Genomic DNA, 24,813 nt, shown 5'->3' on the forward strand with positions numbered 1-24,813 from the left:
GTTTCTAGCCCAGTGCTTTACCATTACACCAAACTGGCTGTCTTTTTAATTCAGTAAGTGCTTCTATCTAAGCACAGCATAAAACCCATTTTTTATTTCTTCCTCTGCAGGAAAAGCTGGAGAACTGAACTCTCTGAGTCCTGAAACCGGGTAGCTCCAGGTAGAGCATTTCCTCACTTTTAAACTTAAGTGTTTTCTCTTTTACAACCAGAACTGCCCCAGCGACACTGCTTTGCGAAGTATTCATCATAATCAAGGCTGAGTTTTTTTCCAGGGGGAGGAGAGGGGAGAAGCTATTTATTTGTTTATTTGTTTGCCATATTTATATAATGTTTGTGAAAATGCTGCAGGCTGCTTTAAAGGACAGCAAGGAGGCAGCTGTTGAATCCTGCCTTTCCCTGGATGTCTCTTTGATTTGGCGTTTCTGTTCTGTTCTTATTTTCAACCCCCCGCCCAGCCCTGTTAATTGCTGAATTTTATATTGCTTTAATGGGGGGGGAATGATTGCAATTTAATTTTACCGTAAGTGGCTCTGAAATGCAATTCTGTGGGAAGCGGTCAATGATTGATTGGTTTGTGGAAAAAAATCTAAGTGATACATAGCAACCTTGTGGTGGTATTAAAACTACAGTAGGAATGAATTCCAGGTTGGCTCGTTCAGGACAGTTGCAGTTACTGGGCTGAAGTGGCGTGGAGCCACCGAAGGACAAAGCGTCCAGAGGAGGGCTTCTCCTAAAGTCGCCAAGGCTGAGAAACCCTGGTCCAGAGAGTTGACGTTCCGTCCCCCAGGTTCCCTGTTCGAGGGGCGCCAAAGATTTCGCGAGGTCAGATGTCCCGACTCTGAAACAGGTCGCTCCGATTCTATTAACAGCCGTCCAAGGACGGAACGGGCCAGAGAGAGACCCACGTCTGTGGGGCGGGGGCGGGTGGAACATGCCCACTTTCTCTGATTCAGAGGCCACGGCGCGGTCCTTTTCTCCCCCCCCCCCACCTCTCCATGCCCCCGGCGCCGAGTTGAGCATTTGGGGGCTCCGTCCTTTCACCGTGCCCCGGCTCTGTCCGATTCTCAGCCGCACTTAGGGCTGGCGACCGGCTCTTTCTGGAGTTTGGGGGCCGCCTCGCCCATCCGGAGCGGCGCCCCGGATTGCAGGGAACTTGCAGGTGCAAGCAGCGGATCGCTCGCTCCGCAGGCCGCTTCATCCAAGCTTGGGCGCGCCCGGAGAAGGGCGGACAGGATCCCCCAGCTATGCCCTGCGCTCCTGTCCTCCGGCCGGGAGGGGAGGGGGCGCGGGTCCCGGCGTCCCCAAATATAGGCATGCCGCCTCCCGCCCTTCCTGCGCTCCGCCCCGCTGGTTCTCGCCGGCGGCGGGGGAGCCGCAGTCAGTGAGCAGCCGCCGTCCGCGCCGAGGGGCGGCCGGTCGAGGCGGCTCCTCCTCCCGCGCTACTTGGCAGATCCGCCTGGCAGGGGGAGGATTGGAGGCGGGGATCGGGCTCGGCCGGCGGAGGCAGGAGCGGCGACTGCAGCCTGGCCCCGGCGGGGGGCAGCATGGGCGGTGGCGGCCGCGCGGCGTGGCGGCGATGAGCCAGGAGGATCATGGGCACGGCCGTCTCCAAGCGCCGCTCGCTCCGCAACGAGGCCGTGGCATCGGTGGCGGCCAAAGTCAGGTGAACGGCACCCTCTTCCCGGGCAGGGAAGGGGGAAGAGGGGCGAAATCGGGGCGCGGGAAGCGTGGGAGGTGTGTGCCCCCCAAGGAACGAGGGAGAAGAGGGGAAGGGGGCCGCGGGGGGCGCAGAAAGCCGCGCGTAAAAGGCCGCGCGTAAAAGGGAGCGGGGGCGCAGCGGCGGGGAAGGGCGAGGGAGCCGCACACGCGAAAGCTGGAGCGGGGAGGGGGGGCGGTTGGAGGGGTGAGCCTGCAAAGGAGAAGCCGCGATGGGGGTGCAAACGTGGAAGGGGGTGAGCGTTTACACAGGAGGAGGAAGGCGGCGTGGAGGACAAGCTCGAACTCGGGTCTTGGGGCAGCAACGGAACGCTGCAAGGTGCTCGCAGGTTGGTGGGAGAGTAGGAGGGAGGGCGGCGTGTGAAGGAGCGACGTGATGTGCCTGTGCTTTCTCTCGGGTCGCGCTCGTAAGCCGCAGCTGGGGGTGCACGGAGGAGGCGGTTCGCGGTTGCGGGCTTGCGGGAAGGATACCTAGCCGGCGTTCTTGCCAAACCAGCATCTGCTTAAGTTGGGCATGTTGCATGCTAGCGCCGGGGGCACCGGCTCGTTGTAGGGCTCACACACGCCGCACCTGGCCGGCCGGGGCGTTCTAGCATCCCAGACCCCTAAGAGGGGGGTGCCAGCTGCTCCTTTTAACCGGCGACAGACGGGCTCGTTTGTGAAGGATGAAGCCAAAGGCTTTGCAAGTTTCTTCCTAGCTTTGCGGGGATCTCTTTCAGCAGTGCAGAATCCATCCACCCCCTGCTGTTGCATCTTCCCAGGCTGCTTAAACTCCGTGCTGTTGAATCCAAAGACTTGGATTCGGGATTCATCCGCGGTTGGCTCCCCCCTCTACACACACGCACGCATACACACACACTTTTAAAAAAAAAGAACTTTTCCATACCAGCGAGCCAGAAGCGTTGGTCTATATTTTCAGTCCGGCTGTCGCTTCCATTGGGTTGAAATAGCAGCTGACGTGAGGTGTGAAGCACTTGGCACGCCGCCCGGCCCAGTGGAACATTTGTGGCAACGCTCCAGGGAGCCCCTGGTTACTCCAGTAAACTTCCAACTTGGTGAATGCAGCATGGAGCTGCGGCGGCACTGTCTGCGCAGTCCCGACATCTCGAAGGAAGCCTGGGGTCTGCCTTTGCTCTGCTCTTGATATGGAACCCGCCTCTGTTTGCATTGTGCTGTTTGGTCTTTCTCCAAAGTCATAGCACCCTCTTGATTCCAGCAAGGGCTCCTGGGTTAAGGGGTGAGACTTCACCTCCAATCCGTTTCTTGCTGCGTGGTACATGTACCCAAAGTCCTCTTACCTCACCTGGGAATATATCATTTTTCCAGTGAGAAATGGGTGAGCCTGGTTATGGCTGACACCAAACTGGGCAGATTGGTGACAAACTGGGCAGATTGGTGAGCCTCGGTGGGAATGTTTAGGAGTGAGTGAATGAAGCACCTGAACAGGGAAATTGGAAGTTGTTCATATGGGTTTGCTTTCCTGCAATTTACACAAGCAGGGAGTGTGCAATTTGCCTTGGATTTCTTTTTCTAACTATACTCAGGTAACTAATTCCCAGAGTGGATATTTTCTTGTTCTGGAGGCCGACTTGAATTCCTGCAGAAATCAAGGGGATTAAATAAGAGAACTTTGAATTCTTGTCCATCTTCATGATTTAAGGACAGCCTTCCTGTATTCAGCTGTGATTGGAGCCCAATTCCTGCCTCCCAACCCCAAAGTAGGGTCCCTATAACTATCACCACCACAGTGCCAGGTGCTAAGAGCTTCAGTTTCTCAAGCACTGAATTTGATATCTTATGCTAAGAAACAGGCTTTCGGAACCAAGTGTCTAGTCCTCACTGTTCAGGAGGTACATTTGCAAAAAAGGTGGGCATTGCTTATTAGATTCTCAGAAGTGGATGTGAGAGGTTGTGTGTGTGTGTGTTGGAGCTCTTTGCTTTTCTCAGTAACAACCTAAAGAATGCTTCTAAATTAGCAGAGGGGATAGCGATCTATTGAAATTGTGCAAGATGCATCTTTAAATGCCTCCTTTTCTCACTGAACCCTTTTTGTGGCCTCCCTTCCATGCCCCAACTTCTGAAATTCTTAACATCATCATTGTCTTGAATGGCACTATTATGGTATGGATTACCTTCAGTTTGGTAGAAATTAGCACAGCCACCTTCCCAATTAAGGCCTTACTGCATTCAGTGAAACTGTGCAATATCAATCAATTATTAGATCTTTCCTTCAGCCAGGGAAGAAGATTTAATCAGAGAAGGGAAGAAACTGAACATCAGAACTTTGATAAGGATGATGACCTTCATTCTTTTGCTGCCCTCCTAATAAATGAGCAGTAATATTAAAAAAAACTACTATGGGCCATCTCTTCTACCATCAATGCTCTCACATCCTTCATCTCCCTGAGATTCTCTTCTCAAATTTCAGAAGAGATTGGACAAAGGAGAAAATCAAAATTAGGTAAAATCCAGAACTCTTAACTTAGCTCTGCGTCCTGCAATTCTCCAGGATAGGAAGGAGACAGAGTGAGATGAAAGTCACTGTCAATTTCCTCGAGTCTGGGGATCAGCTCTCTTTTTCTAGTAATGGCATTTCCCTTTGGATGTCAGCTGGCCTTGTTGAAGTGTTGATGGCTAGTTCATTTCATCTGACCGGGGTTATAGCCAATGGTTTTCCTGCAAAGGGTGTCGGGGGTGGTTTCTAACTGCAGAACACGGCTTTGGAAAAATGCTTTGCTGCTTCCTCCTTGTCCTCTGTTAAGCTTCCCCACTCCCCATCAAAGAGAAGTTATTTATTTTATTAGACTTATATCCCACCTTTATTTTGTACAACTCCAGGTGGCCTCCTCTTTTCTCCACAACAAGGACCCTTTTAGTTGGGCTGAGCAGGAGCGACTGGCCCAAGGGCACCCAGCTGGCTTCTGTGCCTAAGCTCTCCTGATTTCTATCTGGCACCTTCACCACTCCACCAGAGTGGGTTTTCAGACAGACCTTGATCTGTTTCATCTCTGCAGAGACTTCTGCAGACAGATTGCCCTTCTCTCACTGTTCAAGCGCTGACAGATGTCAAAAACTTGGGCCACGGGCCACAGTCCTGGAGCTGATAAATCTGGGGCCACTCTGGGGCTGTGCTAGGATTGTGAAAGCCTGTAGAAGGAAATTCAAAAGCCTGATCAGCTCAAAACAGCATCCAGTCCAGCCACTAACAATGGAGCTTGCTGGGAAACACCGTCTCCTGTGATTTGCTCCCTAGCTGCAAAACATACGGATCCAGAAAAGCATCCATGCTGGCTGTTTTCTGTAAGTCTAATCAGATCCTTGCCATCCCATTTCTGGGATCTGCATATTCATTTCCCAGTTCTCCACTGCACATCCAATGGCAAATTCTCCAGGGGAAGCAAGATAGACCTCTTCCTTCTTTCATAGCTGGTTTTTAGGATTTCCTGGCACCACCACCATTAAACTGGGAATATGGGAATGGCAAACATTGGGGGCCTTGCAAACCAGCATTTATTTTCATGCAATGGATTAACTTCTTCAAGATGAATGCATTTATCATGGCAGATGTAATAGGACTCACTCTTTTGCATGCCAAAGGGAAGTCTTCTAGGGGCCAAAATATTCTTTGAGGGTTCTGCTGCAAACATGAAAACAGCTGCTCTGGAAGTGAATTCAGAGAATCAGAATTTCCCCCGTATTTTTTCTGCTTGTATCTCTCCCCTGCCTTTCGTCTTTTAACGTGCTGAGCGGCCAACAGCGAAAAGACGAAATTGAAAAGGCGGCTGCAATGTAATTAGAACTCCAAAGATCGGACTTGTACCCAACCCCCTTTTTATTCTGCTTCATTTTGCAGGGGGGGAAAAAGATAATGTACTTTAATTTGCTTCATAGGTTTAGTTCCAAATAATACGATTCTGTCCTCTGTCGAATAATGATGCCTCCCCTTCCTGGGTTCTAATTTGTAACCTTAATTTCCCATCATTTATCTATTCCAATTTTGGTTAGCCCATTCTCTGATCCAGTAGCTGTTGAGAAGGGACACTTAAAGTTTCTTTCCAGAAGCATGAGATGCTCACATCATTAATATAATTTGAAGGCATGGAGAAATTTTAGCCTGCGATTCATCATTTGGATGTACAAACTTAGCCAATGCGTTCCAGTTCCCCAAACATTTGTGTCCTGACATTCTCCCTACCGGCAATAGGCCTAGTTCACTCCAGATCATTAGTGGCTGTGACATCAGGTGGCAGCTTGTGCATGTATGTGGGTTCACAACATTTGCAGGCCAGGCTTCCAGCTTTGCAAAAGAAAAAATATTTTTATCCCAATGGGATGCTATCTGCTCAGTGACAATTCTATATGAGGGGTCTTGACCATGGAGGACGCTTTCCAGATGATACCTTTCCCATCGTAGTAGAAGGAATGTCAATTATGGGAACGGAAGCTGAGAGAGTCCGACTTGCGTCAAGATCCCTGCAACGTAAAGTGAATCTGGATCTTTCCAGGAGGGATTGTGTGATGTAGAAAATGGACCTTAGTTTTAACAAAGCAGACTTTTAGCAATGGTACTCTGCTCTTCCGTGGTGGCGCTGCGGGTTAAACCGCTGAGCTGCTGAGCTTACCGATCGGAAGGTCAGTGGTTCAAATCCGCCTGACGGGGTGAGCTCCCACTGCTAGTCCCAGCTCCTGCCAACCTAGCAGTTCGAAAACATGCCAATGTGAGTTGATTAATAGGCACCGCTTCGGCGGGCAGGTGACAGCATTCTGTTTAGTCATGCCGGCCACGTGACCACGGAGGAAGTGTCTACAGACAAATGCCGGCTCTTTGGCTTTGAAACAGAGATGAGCACCACCCCCTAGAGTTGGACACGACTGGACTTAATGTCAAGGGCAACCTTACTCTGCTCTTCAGTCCCGAAGACTTCTCAAGTGGCTTACATTGATGAGGACTGAGAATGGCCTTGGCCAGGGCATTCTAGAAGACCTGACATGCAAGGGAAAGGGATCAGGAAGAGGAACTTAAAATTGAAATGTGATGCTAACACTAGTAACTCCAAGGGAACTGGGGTTAAGGTAGGATCCAATGAGGAAATTTGGAGTAGCTTCTCTTTCTTTAGGATTAGGATGCCGAGATGGTTACAAAACTGGAGATCCAACCATCTTTATGTAGGCGCCTAGAGTAGAAGATTCTCAGAAAGTCAATTTGCCATCTCATGGGGTTTCTGAATTTGACTCCCAGTGCACTTGAACAATTGCTTCCCTCGATGTCTAATTACATTCTGTGAGGGTTTTTTTCTTGCTTTGGATCCTTGTAAACAACCAAACTGCAACACTAGTTCGGAGACAGGAGGATGTTTCTCCCGAAGGAACACAAGAGCTATGCCGAAAGGGATGCTGGCTGGGTGGATTTTTGAAATGCCTGACCTGTGATCTAAAAATGTGGAGAATCTCGCAGAGTCAGGGATTGTGCATCCGAATGAGGTGCGTATGTGTGTCTCCAATTTTGTCACTTTCCTTGTAGGAGAAAAAGTGGCTTGGACTGTTCCTGTTGTGTTATATCACACAGCTCAAGGATCGGCATCTAAAAAAGGCAATCAGGACTAGAACTTAAACTCTGCTTAGAAATTTACAGGTTTCTAGTTTTCAGTTCTTAGTAAGACAATGATTGGAAAGGATGTCATATACAAACCCTTCTCCAAAAATTTTCTCTCTTCTCACAGTTGCCCCTGGTTGCAGCTGTTGGCATGTTGAAAAACGGGCAAAGGTAGACCACCATGTCGGTCCATGAATGAGAAGAATACATTTCAGATCTGCAGTTGGGCACCTCAGTTAGGACAAACCAAAAGGACAGAGAAGCCTGTCTGTAGGTTCTCCAGAACTGCTTCTGAACTTTTTAGCTCTTTCCCACAACCCAGATCTCCTGCTTTTTGGACCATTCTGCCCGATGAAGGCAAAAGATGGCATATGTCACCATGCTATGTTGGTTGGTCCAGATAGAGCTATGACCCAGAATTTAGATTTTGACATTTTCTCCCTCTCTCGCTTTGTTCTGGATTTGTTTAGTTGCATATAAACAGTAGTAGTTTTTTCCCCCCTGTTTGCAGAGCATGAAAGGCTTCTTGAAGAAGATAAATCTTCACCACATGGAGGTAAACATTGTTAAAAGAGAAGGCAAAGAAAACACCGTTTCCCATTTCTAACCCTTTGTCCCATTTTTAAGGGGCAAATGCTGTGCCTGAGATATTGCTGGCATGTTGACAATAGAAACTTTCATTTTAGCTGGGAAAAGGGACGAAAGCTGGTTCCTTTCTTGTTGCTGAGTTCACTGTTTGATGGTGGAACAAACTTTCCAGATGTGATCTTAGATAGCTTTTGGCTTCCTGAAAGCAACCAGATTAGAATTTAGCAGGCTGCAATCTGCAGCAGCTTATGGGACAAGGATAGAAAATAAAAAGGGAGCCATCTGGATGGATCTGGGAGAGATTGTGGGGCGGGCTGGGAAAAGAATGGAAGGGAGAATAGACTTAAATGGTCAAGAGTGGTCAGGTGGTAAGTTAGCTCCTAAATAGCATCTCAGCCCAGGTGGTGAAAAAGCTGAGAAGAAACATTGGAGATCCTTCAAGGAGACCCCCCCCCCCACTTAATGAACTCACTATAAATGATGGTGGGAAATTCCTCATCCAGTTTCCAAGGTTCTGTACTTACCCCGCTCCCCAAGTATTAAAAATACCCTACTGAAACCTGTGTAGATCTTGCAGCTTTGAGCCTGCCAAGTTGCATGGGGCTGGACATCAAGTGTGGAGTGGTGGTGTGGAAAAGAATAACAGCTCACCTGGTTTAGCACGATGCACTTAAGCCCATTAAAATAATTTACAGTATTGTGATGGCTCCAAACAGCCCATGAATCATCTAGAAGTCTTCCTGGCCAGTAATTCCCAAAGAATCTAGATCAGCGTTCCTTGATCTGGTGAACACCAAAGGACTTGGGCAGGTCACCTCAACAGTTCCCGCTCCCATGGCATTGTTGTGGCTGTGGATGATGGCAGTTGTGCTTTAACCCTGCTGGAAGGCATCAAGAGGAGGAAGAATCTTAAGATGTCTTTTTATCATGCACATGGTGCTGAAAAGTGCCCTAGGAATCAAGGTCATCATTTACATCACCCAATCAGACCAGAAGTGGTCATACTTTCCACTTAATCCAGTTCAGTTTGGGGATGACTGGGGAGATTCTGCCGTTATTCCCATGCAGGCATCCTGTTCTAAATTCTTTGGCTTCCAGTTTTCAATGTGAAAATAAAACATTTTTTTCTTTTAAAATAGTTTTTTTTAATCTGTTCAATTGTGTCTGATTCTCAGAGGCTACCTGGACAAGTCCCTGCAGGTTTCTTGGCAAGGTTTTTCGGAAGTGGTTTGCCATTGCCTCCTTCCCAGGGCTGGGAGTGAGCGACTGGCCCAAAGTCACCCAGCTGGCTTTGTGCCTAAGGTGGGACTAGAACTCACGGTCTCCCAGTTTCTAGCCTGGTGCCTTCAACCACACCACCAAACTGGCTCCGTTATATTATTGTAGTTGACCGTAAACTGACTACGAGCTTCTGAGAAGAGCAGATGCAAGTTCACCCTGTATTTCCAAATTGTAGGCAGCGTCAGTCCTGTTCTGTGCTGCATTAGACAGATTCCACCTCAAGTCCAATTTTCAGCATCATATCTGAGGTGGGATTCACACCAACTGGTACAGGTGCAGAAGGGAGCAGCAAAGATAATCAGGGGACTGGAAATTCTCATGAGGAGAGATTAAGTATATTGAGTGAGCTCAGGTCTGAGAAAAGAAGGGCGAGCATGCTTCAAATATCTGACAGCCCCCCAGGTAGAGGAGGCAAAGACCTCTTCTCCATCATCAATGGTTTGCCATTGCCTCCTTCCCAGGGCTGAGAGAGAGGGACTGGCCCAGGGTCACCCAGCTGGCTTTGTGCCCAAGGCGGGACTAGAACTCTCCTACCACGCCTGATTGGCTCTTGGGCTGAGAGAGAGGGACTGGCCCAAGGTCCCCCAGCCAGCTTTCATGCCTAAGGTGGGACTAGAACTCCCAGTCTCCCAGTTTCTAGCCTGGTGCCTGAACCACTAGACCAAACTGGCTCTTTTAAAACAGTAGTGCTAGTGTATAGACAAATAGAAGTGTAGTTCCTGGTGCAAACAGCTGGAAACCAGTTAAAGTAACAACTTACCAACATTGGGAGTGTTTAGAATAAATGGTATTGAGCCTTTTCTTTTGGAGAGATTTCCCTGACTTCTACATGTAAAGATTCATTGACGAAAATAGATTTTTAACACCGCCGTTGTTGTTATTATCTCAGGATTCCTCTAGGAGATCAAGGCAGCCCACCTTGAAATGTCCTTTGCTTCATCTGCTTCTCCCTGTTGGGGTTTTGTTCCGTTGTGTGTTAAAAGGGAGCAGGAACCTTTTGTTGGGATGGGCAGGTCCTCCTACCACCCTCAGAAAAAAAGGAGCCAGATTGTAGAGGACGCTGTATGGCCTCTTGGGTAGCAGTGATCAATGGGCAAGTTGAGTGAAAGCTTAGAATTGGGATAGGACAGTGAGGGGAAACACCTAGGGAGTTGGCTTGTAGAGATGGGAGCACAGCTTAATGGTAGGAAAGGTGGTTTGCTTCCAGTTGAGAACTTCTGGTGACTTCATGGAATGTCCATGCTGTTTTGTTGGTTTGCCCACACCTTCTTCTTATCAATGCTTTTGGACTTCCTAGTCTTGCCTAAAGCTCTCAGTGTTCTTGGTCGTTGGATTGAATCAGAATCCAACTGGGCAGAATGGAAAACCAACTTGGCTTCTTTTCAAAAGCCCCACGCGAGGGATCATTTCAGGTCCACCATGTAAGCCCTCTGCTTCTCATCTGAGAGCTTTCTGGAAAGGGATGAAGAAAGAGAGAGAATTTTTAAGGGAATGCTTCAATAAAGAGAACAGAATTGCTTTTCATTCTGGCCACATCCGTGTCTTTCTGTCTTGCCCACCATTGCCATGTCAGAGAAGGTAAGGGTTGGAATGGGCCTCTGAGATCATCTAGTCCAAACCTCTATTCAGTGCAGGAATCTACTGGTACAGTCCTCCCTCTGTTTACTCCCAGGGGGCTATGCTCCACCAGCTTGATTTTGCCTAAGGGATCTTCCTGTACTTCAGTACCTCAAAGCCCCAAATCAGAAGGCTTCTCAAGCGTTGATCAGGGCATCTGCCAGAGTGTGGCAGCTCATAGAACCATCTTTACATGTGGCAGTCACAACCGGCTGACCCGAGGCTTGTAAATTTGAATGTCCAGGCGCCAAACATCCATTTTGTTTCAGGAAATCAGCAAAGGTCTGGGCTAACTGATTTGGGGAAGTCAGCCAAGACAAGTGCCCGGCAGGAGGCCTGAAGTTGCTCTCCCATGTCTTACTTCCTATGCCCTCTTGAACAATGGGTTGGTTTTCTTTGGAGACTTTCCCTCACTGGATCTCCGTTTCCTGTTCTGCACAAGACACATTTTGAAGTGGAAAAACCCTGGACTGAAGTGGCCTTTTTGGTTTTGCGAGTGAGGAAAAGGGCCTGCTTTGGAGGCTGAAGGGAACTGCACAGTCATTAAAAAAAAAAAAAGGGATACGTCTTTTAGATCAAGGGTAGTAAAGAAGACTGTCTGCCTAAAAGAAGAATTTCACCAACCTCTTATATTAAAAACGTAAGCTTGGCAATAACTTTTGAAGGTGCGGTGTCCAAGATTTGGCAGAACTACACACTCCTGCCTTTATGACTGTGAAAGGTTTCCTTGGAAGCCCATGGCCCTGGAAGTCTGCTAGGTTTTCCTGGAAGACCATGGCCATGGAAGTCTGCTAGGTTTTCCTGGAAGACCATGGCCATGGAAGTCTGCTAAGGTTTTCCTGGAAGACCATGGCCATGGAAGTCTGCTAGGTTTTCCTGGAAGACCATGGCCATGGAAGTCTGCTAAGGTTTTCCTGGAAGACCATGGAAATCCATTCTTCAACTTCAGTGCTAGGAGGAGGATGTTTCAGGAGGCTGTGATTCTTCACCAAGGTAGAACAAAATATAAACCAAGCTTGAAGTTGTCAGTCCAAGCTTTATCATTTGTACAGGTTTGGAAATCTGGTGCTTTTGGGGGGTGGGATACAGTTCTGCAACTGCAGGCTTCAAACATTGGGAAGGTTGGCTTTGCTCACTTTTGGTGTGCTTTTTCTCGGCTTGCCATTTTGTCACTTTTCTTAGATCTGCTGGTGATAAAACAAGGTGGCTGAGATGTCTAAAACTCGTCAGCGCTGAGTTTGCTTTCACTGATTTGCTGTATTTGTCACTCTCCTGGTACTTCATTTTCCCTGTCCCTTCCCACCCCACTTAGAGACAGCCCTAGAGATGACAAGCAGATGACAACCACTGTGTTAAGGGCTGAGCCTCAAGATGATTCCACCCCAGCTCAAAATGTTAGTGTAGATGTGAGTCTGTGTGCCGGCACTGTGTGAAATACCGTTGTCAATCTGGTTTATAAATGGAAAAAGAAAGAAAGAGAAAGGGAAATATTGTGCCTTGGATGTGGTGATGGTAAAGAAAGCTGTAAGATGAAGTTAATCGATCCAAGTACTCCCCTTCCCTTCCCTCTTTCTTTCTCCCCTTCCCTTCCCTTCCCTCTTCCTTTCTCCCCTTCCCTTCCCTTCCCTCTTTCTTTCTCCCCTTCCCTCTTCCTTTCTCCCCTTCCCTTCCCTTCCCTTCCCTTCCCTTCCCTTCCCTTCCCTTCCCTTCCCTTCCCTCTTCCTTTCTCCCCTTCCCTCTTCCTTTCTCCCCTTCCCTCTTCCTTTCTCCCCTTCCCTTCCCTTCCCTTCCCTTCCCTCTTCCTTTCTCCCCTTCCCTTCCCTTCCCTTCCCTTCCCTTCCTTTCTCCCCTTCCCTCTTCCTTTCTCCTCTTCCCTTCCCTAATATGTTGAGGATCAAAAGCTATGCATTCATCATGGAAAAGGTCTGTCTACATGGTCACTAAGAATTAACTCTGATTTGATGGCACATAATCAAAAGATATGCCTGACTGGGGGAAGAGATGGCTCTGAATGCATCTGTGGTTCTTCCCGGTTTTCCCAATTTGAATAATTTCTCTCTCTGCGCCCCCCCCCCCAGCAAATCTCTTTCGTTCCCCAGCAGAATACATCACTTGTCAATTTTCTGCTGGTGTAAGGCCAACGGCAGCATTAGCAACATTGATCTAGATGAATATGCATGCTGGAGAGAGGGAGGGAGGGAGAATGTATAAAAAATGAAAAATGCAGGCAAATTTTTGGCAACTTTGCAAATTGTTTGCATCTCTTCACAATGTCTCTTTTTAAAATTTCCATTTTGGAGTGGAAGGTAATGGAATTGGCAGGTAGCAGCGTGCTGAATTTTGCTGCTGTGATAACTAATTGTTTTTCTCCTCTTTCCTCCTGTGTATTTGCTGTTTGCATTTTCCCACACCGGCTTACGTGAAGAGCGGCAAGGGCCTTTGGAGATTATCTTTCCCAAAACCATCCAGAAGGCAAAAATGGTTCAGGTACTACAAACTCCCAAAGTTCCATGCTGCATTTTATATGCTTCTCTGTTGCATGCGGAGATTAATCTTAATTAACTGTAATTTTAAACTGCTTCCCTCCCCCAAATCTCTCTCTAAGGCAATATTAGGAAAAGCACATTAAAGCATTGAAAGAACATTAGAACAGTTCTGAAAATCTAACTTAATGATTTAAATTAATACTGATGCACGTGGGATTTCTCAGTTGTAGTTTCATTGGCTAATAGAAGCAAGAACGAAGCAAAATATTCAGAGGCTTCATACAGGGCCAGTTTTGGATAACAGTTAGTCATGGATGTTTAAAGTATACAGCTCCATATTCAGTTAATTTTGCCCTTGTTCCTGACTTTAAAGTTTCTAGTTCTCATGAATGTATTTTTTTTAATTGACGTATTGGTAAGCTCCTTCTGTAACGGAAAGAAAATTCTCTATAAGTAATAATAATAAATATTTTGAGTGCTTGGAAGTGAGTAGGCAATGGCAGTTAGAAAGAAAGGTTGGCTCTATACTTTCCAAGTGACCAAGTGAGCTGTATAATTTGATTTGGGGCAGGGAGGGGGATCAGTTTAAATTCAAGGTCATCTTCCTTTTGGGTCAGTACATAAGTATGAAGGTTGGTTCTTTTTCTTACCTAGAATTGTACCATTTGATCAATTTTGAATGCTCTTGACCTGGAATTTTGATTTGGGTTTGTTCCGACACAAAGGGTGGCAACCAAATGGCAGAATTCATGTTTCTGCAGGGCAGAAAATGACTCGTGTTCACAGATTCACTCAGACCTGCTTCCCTTAGAGATGATGGGGGACTTGTGGTCATCCAAACGCGATTGACCACAACCGCCAACGTCCCTCACCACTGGCTGGGCCACCAGGCCGGGTTGGGGCAATGGGGGGCCATCATCGCCAAGATCTGGAGAAAGACCACCAAACCCAGCGTTTCTCATCCTGCTTTCAGATCACCTCTTGGCAGAGTCGTATGTCGGACAGGAAGATTCTCCAGAGATTCATGTGGGAGTTCAAAACAAGCGACGCCTCTCGCTCATTTCTGACGGGAAGTTTCAGCCCAGCTTTCCGGAGGAAGCTGGCGAGAAGCTGGCGGGCGAGGGCCCCAAACCCCGAGTCTATACCATTTCCAGCGAGAGGCCTATGCTCTCGCAGCACCAGAGTGAGAGCATGGAGCTGGTGGTCATCAAAGGGACAGAAGAGGAAGATGAGGCAGATGGGGACCACTCCCTAGGCCAGCCTCTCCACAACGCTGGTAGTTCTCACAACATCAGCCGACAATGCAAGGGCGGTTGGCCAAGTCACCAGCAGGACTCAAAAGAGTACCCCAGTTGTGCTCAGTTGGCCATGTCATCTCAGCACCCTTTTGATCTAGAACATCACCATCACCATCATCATCACCAGCACCACCACCACCACCACCAGAACCAAGCTGGCGAGACCGGCTGGCGCCGGAAGAAGCTGGAACGAATGTATAGCATTGACCGTGTTTCCGGTAGGTGCCATAAAGCTATTTTTGCTTCCTCAGTGGCCTTGGGGTCCTACCCAGTTATGAAGGTCGGTGTCTCTTGCTGCATCATGTGGGAGTGAGTTCCGTAAATTAGTTTCTCTCATTTGGAAGCAAATCCTTTTAGAGTCGTTGCTCTGTTTATCCAAGATTTGTTGTCTCTTTTACACTAAATGTTGGGATGTAGGGATGAAAGAGATATTTTCTATCCACAATCTCCCCATGTGTCTAATTGCAGTCAAATGCAAATTGTGATTTTAGATGCTAGTGATCTTACAGCTAAATGTTGGTAATTCTGGCTTTTGATTGTATTTAAATATTGCCTAGATCGTACTGTAGTTTCCACACTCTTAACATTTTTAGTGATACGGTGATTTTATTGCTTTCTGTTAATTGTTCTGATTTGTAGTTATTTTTCCATAGCTTGTAGGCTAGCCCAGGGTTTCTCAAACTTGGCAACTTTAAGACACATGGCTGGGGAACTCTGGGAATTGAAGTCCACATGCCTTAAAGTTGCCAAGTTTGAGAAACCCTGGGCTAGATGGTTTCTACTGGAAAGGTTGTACATCATGCTAATGTGGTTTTAGCTTGGTCAGTGAAGGAAATAGATTTTGCATAATTGGCAAGTGAGGACATCTAAGCCCTTTGCAATATGAAATGCAAGATTAAAAACGAACAGGCAAATAACATACAGAAAAAAATCTTCAGTGACTCTGAAACCAATTAAATTGCTCCAAAACAAAACTCTCAGCTTTATGGCTGTTATAGCAGACTTTGCCCATGTAATGAGCAACAGCTGAGCTTGACTAGTGGTCAAAGTTTCTTTTTTATTCCAGATCATAAGTTACACTGCGGTTTACTTTCATTATGGGTCCTTCGTCTCCCCTGGATGCTCAGCACTAGGTTGTTGCTGCTGCTATTATTATTACCATATACTATATTTTATACTTATATCTATATTTGTATTTAAGAAATATGGATTTTTAGTGTATTTTAATTTGTATTGATTTTTAGTTTTATTGTAAACTGCCCAGAGTCGCTTCGTGCGAGATGGGCAGGGGCGAAATTTGAAATATAAATAAATAAATTAACACACACACAACAATGTGAAATTGCAGCTGCCAGTTCTTTAGCTGGTGTTGGCCTTCATTTGCATCGAGTTCTTCCCAAGAACCTCAGATGTCGTACTGTATCGGCATATTATTATTATTATTATTATTATTATTATTATTATTATTATTATTCCAGATGAGGTTCCCATCAGGACCTGGTTCCCCAAAGAGAACCTTTTCACTTTCCAAACAGCTACAACCACTATGCAAGCGTAAGTTGAGCCAAAGAAAGATGGGGTGAAAAACGGGACTGTGAGTATTGATGGAAGCCCATGTGAATCGGGATTCCACCCCATCGTTGGAGCAGCGGAAAATGTGCATGTTCTTTCCACCCCCATGACCAGCCACTCCTCTGCCATTTTCTTTCTTTAATGCAGCTTCATTTGATAGTACTATCCATCAGAGGCCTGGTAAATATTCCCGCATTGGCCTTTGTCGTATTCCATATGTGTCTGTGCGTGTTTTGTTTATGGCTGTCATATTTAGGTTAACCCATTCCATTGGAATTCTTCAGGAAGCACATGCCTTGTAGACATGTTCTTTGTGGAGTATATCCATGGTGTTCTTTCACATTGTTGTGTTTGGGTATAAGTTCCTATGCTCAGCTAGGGGTGAACAACTAGCCACCTGCTGTTGCTCCCAAAAGGTGAGATTCATGCTGTTTTGTAGCTGGTTCCTTCAACTGTCATGAAATCCCAGGACTGGATGGTATTTGGTCAATACAATATAAAAGAAGACCCTGGTTAGCCAGTTGTGACAGGTGGCTGTGAAAGCTGGATTGTTAGAAAGGTTGAACAAAGAATCATTGTGGTGCTCGAGAAGGTTGTGGAGCACGCCTTGGATGGTAAGAAGGACCACCATTCAACACTAGAGTGAGGACAACCAGGTGGTTCCCTGGAAGGACTAGAAATGAAGCTGAAGCTTATATATTTTGGATCTGTAGTACCAAGGCAAGGCTTGCTGGAGAAGTCACTGATGCTTGGAAAAATGGAAGGGCTGTTTGAAAAGAGGACAGCCAAGAAGGAGATGACTAGATGTCTTCACTATCAACATGAGCTGACAAGAACCCAGAGAAACTGTTTTGAACCAATAATCTTGGCAAAGTGATGTTGGAGCAACCAACATCTGGACAACAGCAATGGACTTCATCACAGTAGCTAGTAAAGCAAGTCAATTTTAATCATCGACTGTCTTTCAGTTGCCCTACATTTGCCCAGGCTACTAAGAAAATCTGGATGTTAATCTGCCAAAGGGCAAAATGCATTCCATTCAGCCATCCTGCTGCCTGGTATGGCTATTAAAACATGCAGAATAGAGGTGGAAAAAAGATGCCCCCCTCTCTTCCCGTCTTTTTCGCTTCTCGGGGATGGATACATTGAGCAAAAGCGATGTTTTGATAGCTGCCCACCAGTAGCACAGCAGTCAAGAGGTTAATCCGGACCAATTTGGATTTGCCACTGATCCTAGACAGTTGGCCTTAGTCGAGAGAGTTGGCAGCCTAAATTTCACAGAGGGGAGGTAGGGAGGAAGGGGAAGTGTTCTGTGGTCAGCCCTCCAAGGTAGGCCAGGTCAAGAAACAGGCAAGGTAGGAATTCCAGAAACGCTTTTTCGTACTGAAGGGCCCAATAACAGAATCCTAAGAGCCTCTTGGAATTTTTCTCCACCCCATCTTATACCAAAAGAAATCAGTCTTCTTAGGACTGAGTAATCTTTTATGAAAGTTCGCCCCCACCCCCTTAAAAGCTCCCCATTCCCAAGGCCAGGTCTTTATTCTTACACACGCACACACACACACAAACACTTTTACTGAATGCTGAAGTTTCCCCATGAACCAAGCTGTATTTGTTCCCCAGCTCAGCATGGTGACGTTTCTTTTGCGCTTCAATTCCTGTCCCAGTCTCAGAATTTGCCCTCTCGAGCTTTTCTATGGGGTGGAATCCAAGGTTGGTTGGCTCCATCCAGAAGTTTTCTGCTAATTCCTTTCTTCAATCCTTCAGGGAGTAGGCGAAGGACTAAAAGTTTGGATCCAGCGATGGCTGTAATGTCTTATTTGCAAACTTCAGAGTGTTCAGAGCTGGGCTATTTGCGTGGGTGGGTGCGATATATTGGTGAACCACTGCTGTAAAAAGGATTATTTTGAAAAGGGGGGGGTTGCACTAACATCTGTCCTTGCTGTTTTTCTCTCTGGCTGCTTCTGTGTTTTTCCTGGGACCACCAGCATTTCGTAAGTATAACTGCTGTCATACCTCTGTAAATGTTGTGTACTCTATACTGCTTGATTGTGGGCATCTTTGGTCAACCCCCTACATTTCTTCTGGTATGTTGTGCCCATGTGGATACCCATAAAGAAGACCTAGAGTTGAGCCATCCTTTCTCCTGCACCCATTCTTGTGTGGAGAGGTGAAGATGCTGTGGCCCACACCTTCGTTTCCCCTTCTGCTGCTTTGCAAATTCCATCCTTGTTTGCTGGCCAAGTTTGGCGACTGGAATTCGAAACCTCCACAAACACCTCGCTTTTCTCATTGTGTGAAATCCTTCCCCAGAGCCTCATGTGGTCCTTTTTTCCGTCCGTGATCCGTTTTTTGAGCAAGGGGATGCCTGGGTGGCATAAGATGCAGACGTAAACAACAGGGTGGCTGGAAGGAATAGCGAAACATAGGAGAAATAGGTCATCTTTCTGGAAATGCTGAAAAAGTTTGGATTCTGGCGCTCACGGGGCAAGATTCCTCTGAACGTTGGTGGTTTTAGAACAATTGCGGGAGTAGCCGCCATCCTGGTTTTAAAGCAAAAAAAATAAATCAGAATTTGGCATCTGCCATAGAGATCTTAGAAAATGGAGCCCCCTTTATCCATAGCTCGGGATCTTGCAGCGTTCCTGACCGACGGCTGTCGTTTTCCACTTAAACCCTGCGAGTGACAGCAAATCTCTCTTCATCGTCTCAATAAGAAAAGGATCCCTCTGGATATCAGTCCAGGGTTCTGTTCCTGTTGGAAACTTGACCTCTCTTCTTCTATTATTCCTCAGGATCTGATCCTGGGAAGCTTTAGGGATCTTCTGATCCTGCAGATAATCTCTTGCTGTGATGATCAGAAGCCCCTGGAAGTTGGATCCTCCATCAGTTTCTTTGGAAAGCCGTTCAAGTGGCTGGCTGCTGCTCAATCTGGTGGCATGGTTTTAAGTCTGCGGCATGGGGCATATCTCCTTCGGTCTGCTCTGAAACGCAGGGTCCCAGTATGTCTCCCTTCCTTCCTTGCTGGTTTGGCGTGCCCCTTTGCTGAAAAGCTTTTTCTGTTAGAAGGTCCTCCGAACATCCAGATCGAACCGGTGTTGGCCTCATTGGGCTTCCTCTGCATCTTCCTTCTTATGAATGTTGAGAAGCCTCCTCTCACTTTTTTGATGCTATAAATTCTGTCAGTCTGGTCTAGTGCTGAAGGTGCTGGGTTAGAAATCAGGAGGCCGTGAGTTTGAGTCCTGCCTTAGGCATGAAGCCAGCTGGCGGACCTTGGCCCCAGTCCATCTTTCTCTCTCTCAGCCCTAGGAAGGAGGAACTGGCAGGCCACTGGAAGGCCAGTTTGGTGTAGTGGTTAAAGGGACCAGGTTAGAACCTTGAGAGGTTGTGAGTTCTAGTCCTGCCTTAGGCACAAAGCCAACTGGATGACTTTGGGCCCATCGCTTTCTCTTAGCCCTGGGAAGGAGGCATTGGCAAACCACTTCCGAAAAACTTTGCCAAGAAAACTTCAGGGGTTGGCTCGAAATGTGCATAATTTGCCATAGAGGTAGGGGTTTTCCTTTCGCCCACAAGCTGCATCCTCTCCCAGGTTCTCCCTCCCCCGCACAAATTGGTGCACGGTGCCCGCCTTGCCCGTTTGCCCGGTCTCCTTGCCATCTTGTGATGTGGCCCATTTTCGTCCCTTGCGTCTCCTCCCTCTCGTCCCCGGTTCTGGGATCAGGAGCCGGTGTCCTGTGTCGTCATCCGCCCTCCACCGTTCTTCCCATGTCATCGCTCGGTTTTGAAGCTGCTGTCGCTTGGTTTTAATGCCTTAAACCTGGTTTCCCAGGGCATTCAGGGGCTACGCCGAGAGGAAGCGTCGAAAGAGGGAGAATGATTCTGCAGCTCTGATCCAGAGGTACGGAGGTGGTTTTCCTTGCACGGGTTCGAATCTTGCCTGGTTTGCGCGCACCTCTGCAGTGAGCGCTGACATTCCTAGGGGGACAAAACGCTGGCAGTTGAGTTGGAGATTTATTTCACAGAAATAAATCTGGGTTCCTTTGCAGAGAAGAGGCCGTGGGGAAAATAAATCTGGGCAGTCTGTTCATTTTTAACGGGACCCGTGCTTTCAAGATCAAACTTGGCAAGAGCTTGAGGCCAAATATTTGTTCAAGAGGTGGAGTGGGATCTCATCACACAATCTGTGCATTTCTTACATATGTGGCAACTAAGAACATTTGGTGGTTCACTTACATCCGATTTAGAGTTGCCGTGGAGAAAACTCCCTTTATGGAAGAAAGAAAGCCCTCTAGGCCAAAACTAATAATAATAATAATAATAATAATAATAATAATAATAATAATAATAATAATAATAATAATAATAATAATAGAATTCAGACAGACAAGTGTCTGCCACACAACAGCCCAGACTTAACAATTGTTGATAAGAAAGACAAAAAAAGTCAGATAGTGGACATTGCAGAAGAGAAGAGAAAATCACAAAATATAAAGACCTGCAAATAGAAGTAGCACGACTGTGGCAAAAGAAAGCAAAGATAGTCCCAATAGGAATAGGCGCCTTGGGTGCGATTCCAAAACATCTGGAGCACCCCTGGAACACCATCGGCACTGACAAAATCACCATCAGTCAGTTGCAAAAGGCAGCTTCACTGGGAACGGCTCACATCCTGCGACGATACCTTTAATATTATTAAACAACAACGTCTGCCTATCCCAGGTCCTTGGGAAGGGCTCGATGGGTGGACAAAAATGCCACATCTGGTCCAAACATCTGGCTGACTGTGTGACCAACCATAATAATAATACACCCAGAAGTAGACTACAGTTAAACTTTATTTTTTTTTTGGTTCTCCATTCAGGACGCTTCTTCCCTTTGGTCTGTTAAATTGAGGTTTTACCTGTAATTAACTTTACTGTGTAAATTGAATTGGGCTGGGGAAGCGTTGATCTGCCAAATGTTGGACTACAGTTCCCATCCTCCTTGACCATCAGCTATGCTCTCCAGGCTGATGGGGAGCCTAAATCCAATAAGTTCTGGAGGATCATCAGTTTCCCACCCCAATGCATCTGTTATCTCAGCAGGGCCAGCCACAATCCTGCAAAGTAGATGAGTGTTTTTATACCCATTTTACAGATGAAAAGGCTGAGGCTGAGAGAGAGTGACTTGTCATGGAGGAGGTGAGATCTGAAGTGAGGGGGCAGCCCCACCCCTTGCAGTATCTACCACATGCCTGCTCTCTAAAATCCAATTATTTCTTGGGCTCTGCCAATTTTGATTTTCATTTACTAAAGGAGTAACCATTGGAAAAGTCAAGACAGACATTTGTCAGCTGTTGTTGCAGCAGACATTGTATTGACACTTCTGCAAAGATGTAGAGTTCTGGTTCCCACTTGGAATAGGTTGGTGTGCCTCAGCGCCAGATGAGGTGGTTGTACTTTTGGCTGTAAACCCTCTCAGTGCAGTTCCTTTTTCCCTGCTCACTCTTTCTGGGTTGGGGAAAGGAATGCTGAAATGGGGAGAGTTTTGGCATCCCTGCCCAGAGATTGGCAGGGGCAAAGATTATGGGAGTGGCTGAGCAGGGGACTTAATTCTCAGATGGTTTGGCAGTCTCTGCTTCCTCCCTTGGCAAGAACTTTCACTGCAGTGCTACCTTAGCTTCCCCATCTTGCCTCCTGCACCTCTGCTTACTCCCAGCTCAGAATCCAACCTGCATGTTTGAGAGGAACAACAGCTGGGGAAAAATACTAACCCCAGGCTTCCTTCTCCTGTTCTGTAAAGAAGCTTTGCACCATTGAGCTCTGAGCATCACATTAATCCATGGGGGGGGGCATTATTTGCTATAACCCCTTGGGCTTTTGCTTCAATAGATGAAGACGCTGTTGCTTGAGGCTGATGGAGAAGCTTGTCGTAGCACTGACTGGTTTTGCTTTTCTTCTTTAAGGAATTCAGAAAGCCTCTCATGCTGCTAGTCCACAAGAGGGCAGGATTCTCATGCAATCCAAACCCCTCCCTGAAAGACAATAATCTGATTGGAAGCAAAGCTGGCGGCATTTCGTTTTTCTTTTCAGTCTTGGATCTGTTGTTTTGAGTCATGTTTTAAAAGAGGGGGCAAGCTCCTCCTGCAGATTCCAGTGCGTGGAATCGCCCATTTAAGCCTCTTTTGTGTTTGGTGAAAAGGTTCATGGGCAAAATGATAACCTAATGGATGCAAGGTGTAAAGTGCCGGAATCATCCCATAAAAATGCAGAGTATCCCCAGATATCAGGCTCTGGGAAGATATTTCAGAATGACTCTGTGCTTGCAAAATGAGGCAAAGAAGGGGCGCAGAGGGGAGATTGGCAGGAGGACGGTGTCACCTCGATCTCGGGTGGATGCAGGGAGGCACCACAGTCCCCTGCTGCAATCTGTCTCTTTCAGTTACAACAAGTTTATTCATGGTTGTTCCTAATCTAAGATTGGGAACTGAATGAGCTAGCCCTAATCCAGATTAATTGGGTGTTTGGTGCCAGAACGGATCCCGCTTCCTTGCGTCTGTCCACCCGGTGTCCTTTCTGAGGTCCACGTTCGTTCTTTATCCTTGGATGGTCACAGTTTTTCACCGTCCTCTCATCCTTGAGGATGGAATTACAGGTCCTGGAAAAACAGGCTGGTGGCGTCTGACCATTTGCTTTCAGCCAGCGTAAGGCGAATTAGAACATCCGCTGTCGTCCCCTTCTTATTTGTCCCTCTTCAATTTTCCCGTGAAGTTTTAGCCGAGAGCCGAAACAATGCTTTTCTTTCATTTCGCTTTTTGAAATTCTCTCTTTGAGTCCCTTCGATCTTTCCCTGCTGCTAAAAGGAATCGTAATACCTTGTTGACAGGCTGTCATGCGCTTTAGTATCAAGTGGCCATAAGGAAATTGAAAATGCATCTTGCCTGAAAAAACTTTTACTCCATGGTTGGAAATTAGCAGTTTTCAGTTGGTGGGTCGCAAGCTTTAAAAAGCTGATTGGCCTTGTGCAAACAGCACCAGCAGCAAAGACTGGAGCGGGTTTTGAGAGAGGGCTGAACTGTGTTTCCAGCCGGCTGTGATTTGCAGCATGGTGCACAATACAGTTAGTCCTCACTTAACAACCATTCATTTAGTGATATGGTTTGGACTTACGGTGGTGCTGAAAAACCAACTTATGACCGGTCCTCACACTTATGACCACTGCAGCATCATGTGGTCACGTGATCACCATTTTCGACCTTCCTGGCCGGCTTCTGGCAAGCAAAATCAATGGGGAACTGCATGATTCTCTTAACAACCACATGGTTCACTTAACGCCTGTGGTGATTTGCTTAACAACTGCCAGAAAAAAGGTCACAAAATCAGGTCAGATTCACTTAATGACTGCTTCGCTTAGCAGCCGAAATTCCAATCCCAATTGTGGTCATTAAGCGAGGACTACCTGTAGTATATTCACAGCCTTTGTAATGTCTGTTAAATGTGTATATTAGGGAAATTCAGTATTTTTATTTGCTGCTTTCGATTTGTAAAACAAAAAAGGTTTTGTTGGGTGGGAAGAGAAAAATTGGAAGATGCCCAGTGTATCAGTAATGCTAGTAAAATTAAGTCAAACAGCTGGATGAAGGTGGCGTATCTTTGAGTAAGTGGTTTATTTATTTCTTATCCAGTCCTAACCCAAATGAAATAATGAGTTTTGTGCAAGGGGTGGGTGGGTTTAAGCCCATTAATTTATCAATTTAGGGGATTGCATGGCAAAATTTCAGAGCCCCTACGCTAAGCCATTTTTGGCATACTTTGTATGTGTTTGGTTATCTGTATTTTGTTTTAATAACAAATGCTCATTTACATGTGTTTCTGTGGCTTGCAATCCTGATATTCAGAGTGGAGGGACTGTGATGCCTGTGGCAGAAAAATCCAGAGGCTCCTTTGTGAAAAAAACAGAAATTAAAAACTCAGCCATACTTTGACAGCTCTGGCATATCCCGTAATCTGCTGTCAGAAGCAAATGGTCTTGTTTAAATAGGGGTAAAATAATTTATTTCATCCTTTCTGTTCTGATTCTGGAAGAGTTTGGAAATGCCTGATCTCAACCAATGAAAAATGACCTTCAGTTGTGAAGTGCTGAGAGATAGCATCAAGATTGCCTTGGGGAGAATTTATTCTCCTCCATTTTGTGTCCCTGATAGAAATTCTGGCCTCTGAGATGTCAGAGTTTAATCTTTAATTCTTCTTCCCTAAAGACAGTTTAATATATAGAGAGAGGGAGCATCACTGAGGTCCAGTGGTGAAGTTCTAGTCCATCCACAGAAGCTCCGTGGGGGACTTTGGGCTAGTCCCTCCCTCTCAACCCAACAGACAGTATGGGATAGTGGTTAAGATGCTGAATTAGAAGACCCAGGTTCTAGTCCTTCATTAGGCATGGAAGCCAGCTAGGTGACTTTGGGCCTGTCCTTCTCTTTCAGCTGTAATGTGGGAAGTTGAAAAACCTATCTACCAGCCCACCGTGGTGGAAAGCATCCATAATTACCTTCCTCTCAAAAGTTGTACAAAACCCCCATGAAAGATTTAGAGCCAAACTTAATCAGAGTGAAATCGGTCCTGCACTAAAGATTCCAACCAGAGATGGAGAACTGGTGCCCCCTAGTGGCCCATGATAGAAATGTC

The 24,813-nt window shown here is 46.6% G+C and overlaps 1 protein-coding gene across 1 annotated transcript in view; it reads left to right on the top strand.

Moving 5' to 3' along the window:
• Positions 1-1,486: 1,486 nt before the first annotated feature.
• Positions 1,487-24,813, top strand: part of NSMF (NMDA receptor synaptonuclear signaling and neuronal migration factor) — a 31,523-nt gene continuing 8,196 nt past the window's right edge. Inside the window, exons 1-6 of the mRNA XM_063316332.1 lie at positions 1,487-1,665; positions 13,223-13,284; positions 14,257-14,799; positions 16,060-16,135; positions 18,142-18,147; positions 19,983-20,051. Coding sequence (XP_063172402.1) covers positions 1,595-1,665; positions 13,223-13,284; positions 14,257-14,799; positions 16,060-16,135; positions 18,142-18,147; positions 19,983-20,051 — 827 coding nt within the window. The 5' untranslated portion in view covers positions 1,487-1,594. The remainder of the gene's footprint in view (positions 1,666-13,222; positions 13,285-14,256; positions 14,800-16,059; positions 16,136-18,141; positions 18,148-19,982; positions 20,052-24,813) is intronic.

The sequence above is a fragment of the Candoia aspera genome, chromosome 16 (assembly GCF_035149785.1).
Source record: "Candoia aspera isolate rCanAsp1 chromosome 16, rCanAsp1.hap2, whole genome shotgun sequence".
In the NCBI taxonomy this organism is placed as follows: domain Eukaryota; kingdom Metazoa; phylum Chordata; class Lepidosauria; order Squamata; family Boidae; genus Candoia; species Candoia aspera.